General features: G+C 34.9%; 1 protein-coding gene across 1 annotated transcript; it reads right to left on the reverse strand.

Annotated features, from left to right (window-relative positions):
• Positions 1 to 643: 643 nt before the first annotated feature.
• Positions 644 to 3,662, reverse strand: LOC107927647 (uncharacterized). The gene is made up of 7 exons (XM_016858755.2): positions 3,317 to 3,662; positions 3,119 to 3,236; positions 2,849 to 2,937; positions 2,710 to 2,756; positions 2,534 to 2,622; positions 1,871 to 2,004; positions 644 to 1,462 (listed from the first exon to the last, which is right to left on the reverse strand). The coding sequence occupies exons 1-7, from the start codon at positions 3,419 to 3,421 to the stop codon at positions 791 to 793; spliced, it is 1,254 nt and encodes a 417-aa protein (XP_016714244.2). The 5' UTR covers positions 3,422 to 3,662; the 3' UTR covers positions 644 to 790.
• Positions 3,663 to 4,017: the final 355 nt, after the last annotated feature.

Here is a 4,017-nt window from a genome sequence, read left to right on the forward strand (position 1 = left end):
CGTGACCCGAATCTTTGTTAAAAAAATAAAATACAGTGACAAAATAAGGAGATTTGTGTACGGTCATGTCGCACAAGTAGAATATATATAGAACTATACTTATTCAATTTTACATTGATTAGAATTGAATTTTCAACCTTTAAATAGATCTAGTCGAAACTTCTCTTGTATCATTCAGTTTTCAACGTTGGTGAATTTCTCCTCTCTCTGCTCATGTTTTTTTCCCGAACAGGTTTCATATAACATCGGTGTGTTTTATTTTTCTTCTCTTATTGCTTTGCGATCGTTATATATTGTCATTATCAACGTTTAGTTTTCACAAACAAGTATAGAGATGTTCAAATAATTAAATCAGACAGAGAGATATTGTATAGGGAACTAAATAGAAATTGAAAGAATTAATAAAAAAATCAAATTATAATAAAGAAATATTGTACTCAAAAAATGCACTTTCAACGCATTCGAACCCGTATTCTCTTATACTAACAATAATATCGATGTTAATCGAACTAAAACTTAACTATTCATTTTTAATATTATGTTATTTAATTTTTCGATTTACGAGTAAGGAAATACTTAAAACAAGTCAAAGTCATTTATTAGTGTTAATTAAATTTGATAATCACCAACACAAGATTGATTATAAAAAGTAAACAAATAATTAATCGAATTATTAGTAATTTAGTAGTGTTGTTTTAAACACTTTTGAAGTCAATGTAAAAATATAGAAGCACTATGCACCCTTTTCCGCACTTTTTTTTTCCTCTTTTCTCTTTTTTGTAATTTTGATCTAGAACCGTTGAGATACCGACATGTGGCGACGTTTAACGATGGAGATTAAGCCACCTAGTGGGGGCCGCATCATTGACCGGTAAATCATCTCATCGTACGGCCTACGGTAGAATTTCAAAAACGGCATGAACGATTCACGGGACTTTTCCGCCTTGGTGCTGACGTGGCTATCTCGTCGGAAAAACATCGCCGGCGATTGGAGGAAAGAGGGTCTCGGTGTCCTCGGGTGGTTGACTTTGACCGGCTCGAAGGCTTTGCTACGCTGCGGTAAGGGTGTAGACGGGAACAAGCTCTTCCTCATGCTGATGTTCCCACGTGGAGTTCTGGAGGCCGGCGATGCGAAGGAGAGAGACCGGGCGTTGAGCGGCGAGATCAGGGCGGGGCCCAGTGGGGAGGGGCTGGCGGTGGGTCCGACTTTGGATGCTGACGTGTCGCTCGTCAAGGTGAGGTACCATGGCTTGAGGGAATCGAAATGATGGGATACGGTGAAGGAGAATCGGGATGATGAACAGGAACCGATCTTGGCCGTTGATTTGATTGACGACGGGTCAAACCTTAGAGATGATGCTCTCGGGTACGATGTGAAATCGTTGAAATCAAGTGACTCTTCGTAATCAAGCGATGAAACCACCATCGTGGCCGTTGATAGCTCCACAAATGGACGCACTCCCTACAAAAATAATGTCAAAATCAAATCATGATTTGGTCAATTATGTTGTAGTCCCTCCATTATGTTAAAATTTGAAATCTAACCCCTCTACTTTAATTTAACATAATTGATAACGCGATATAAGTTTTTCTTAACCTACTAATAATATTATAAAAATAGGACTATGACAAGATAAACCCATTATTTTAAAGTTGTCAATATTTTCAAATGCATGGAATCTAAATTTAAGGAAGGTATAAACTTATGGACCCACAATGAGAAAACAAGTGTACCAATATTTTGACTTAAACTTGAATTTTTAAACCTTTATTATTCAGAAAAATTTTGAAAAATCTAACCATACTCGTATCTGACACGTACTTATTTCCGATACATACACCGAAACGTCGAGTTTTCGAAATAACCTACCTTCCAAAGGTAAGAAAAGAGGGAAGGAGGGTCGATGACAAAGGCCTTGTAAAGCCGTCCAGGGTAGTACTCGCCCACAATTTTCAATGCTGCCAGCAATAGGTTCATAAAAGCAGATGCTGATCTGAAAAAGCCTGTACCCAAAAACCATTTTCTCAAAATCATCAGCCCCAAAATTGAAAATTCCCCCTAAAAAACCATTAAATTTAAATTTATTTTATCTTTTAACTAATCCCTGATTAATAAAACATTAAGCCTGACATTTTGCAGAGAATTATCAGATAAAAAAGCTTTTTTGAAAAAAAAATTAAAATCTTGGGGTTTTTTGTTAGTAATTGACCAATAGTATTTAAAACACCTTCAATTCCCGATAATACCCTAGTAATCTACTGAAACAAAACTAAGATTCGAGAGTGACATGTAAAAGGGCACTCCGGACATTATCTGAGGTTGTCTCAGAACTTGCCGGCGATTTCAACATGGTTACTTATATTTGGGGTGTGTTTTTTTTTCTTCATTATTGCATTATCAGACTGCTTTTAGCAGCATGCAACGAAAAAATAACTTAAAAGTTTCGGTTTTGAGTCTTGTGAATAAACGTTCGATTTGGCTCGATTTAAGATTAATCGGGACCTTACCGGATGTCGGAAAAAAAAAACTTACTTGCATCTAAGAGTAGAACAAACTGTTGGGTGTTTTTAGGCATGGTTGCTATGGCAACTTCCAATGTGAAAACCAGCAAACGTGTGAACCTAAAAAAAACCGAACACAGTTCAGATCTTGTTTTTGTTTTAAAAAAGAAAAAAAAGACAATGATTCGTGCAATAATATGTACTTACAGTTTCTGAGAGTGGAATTTTTGGTAATCTTGTTTGATCCTTAAAACCTGTAATAAAAATTAAGATAATAATTATAATTAAAAAAAATCTTTGTTACATATTTCTATATGTATTTAATTATTATGAGAAAATTTATTACAATGATGGGTCTTAATTCTTCATCATGGCCAGCTACATAAGCAACTCCTTCAGCTATTTCAGTCGAGAACTCATCTGCTATCAAATTTTCTGCACATTTTCCCAAAAATTAGGTATTTTAATCTTAGTAAATGGATTCCAAGTGGCATTAATATAACGAAGGTATTTTTTTTTAATTTTCAAAACTGAAACTTTAAAGGAAAAAAAAAAGCAAGATTCTTTGATATATATGAAACAAAAAGAAAAAGCAAAAAAAAAAAAAAAAGTTTACCAGTGCCAATGGTTTCTCTCCAAGCAAGACAAGCACGTAAATGTTTAGCAGCTTTCTTCACATTGTCACCTTTTGCTCTTAGAAACCTCTCGATACAAGCATTGTTGCAGAACTTCTCCTGTTTGTTTCCCGAGAAAATTTTTAAAAACTGAAAGGAAACCATCTGAGAAAATGAAAGGAAAAGGAAAAGAAATTTACCTGTTTGGGTGTTAATGGAGGAGATTGTTTCTTAACGAGTTGAAGAACTGATTCAACTCTTTGGTTCAGTTTCTCTTCTTCTCTGGACTGATCTTTCTTCCCCATTTTTCGAGAAAACTGAAACTCAAAAAACTCAGATCTTTTTTTAATTTTATTGTTCTTGCTTCTCTCAGTTCCTAGTAACGAAAATGAAACACACACAAATATTCCAAGCTTTTGCTTCACGCAACCATTAAAAAACAGTGAAGAGATGCATATATATATATATATAAAGGTGGAGAGAATGAAAGGGGGGGGGGAGGGGGAGTGGGAGGGAAAGAGGTGTTCAAAACTAGAAACGTTGAATGATGACAAGGATAGTATTGTATATATGTATATATAGGCAAAGTGACGGCTGATAACGCCGTTATATGTGCACCTAAGAAAAAAAAAGTATAGTTTTTTTTTCTAAACTCAATATTGATAACACGGGATAATCACAAATTTTAAATATAAATCGTAAAATAAATATGAAAGATAGTAAAATAAAAATGATGATGATATAAACCCCACCTCTTGATATAGTGGCACTAGGTATTCGCCCCCAAAACCACTATATTTCGAGTTTGAATCACAGGGGCACATGCGCAATCTTGTTTCTGATGTTAGTACGTGAGTCAATTGTAAAGGTACTCGAAAAAATATTTTCATTTGGTCATATG

Source organism: Gossypium hirsutum, chromosome A02, assembly GCF_007990345.1.
Source record: "Gossypium hirsutum isolate 1008001.06 chromosome A02, Gossypium_hirsutum_v2.1, whole genome shotgun sequence".
Lineage (NCBI taxonomy): Eukaryota > Viridiplantae > Streptophyta > Magnoliopsida > Malvales > Malvaceae > Gossypium > Gossypium hirsutum.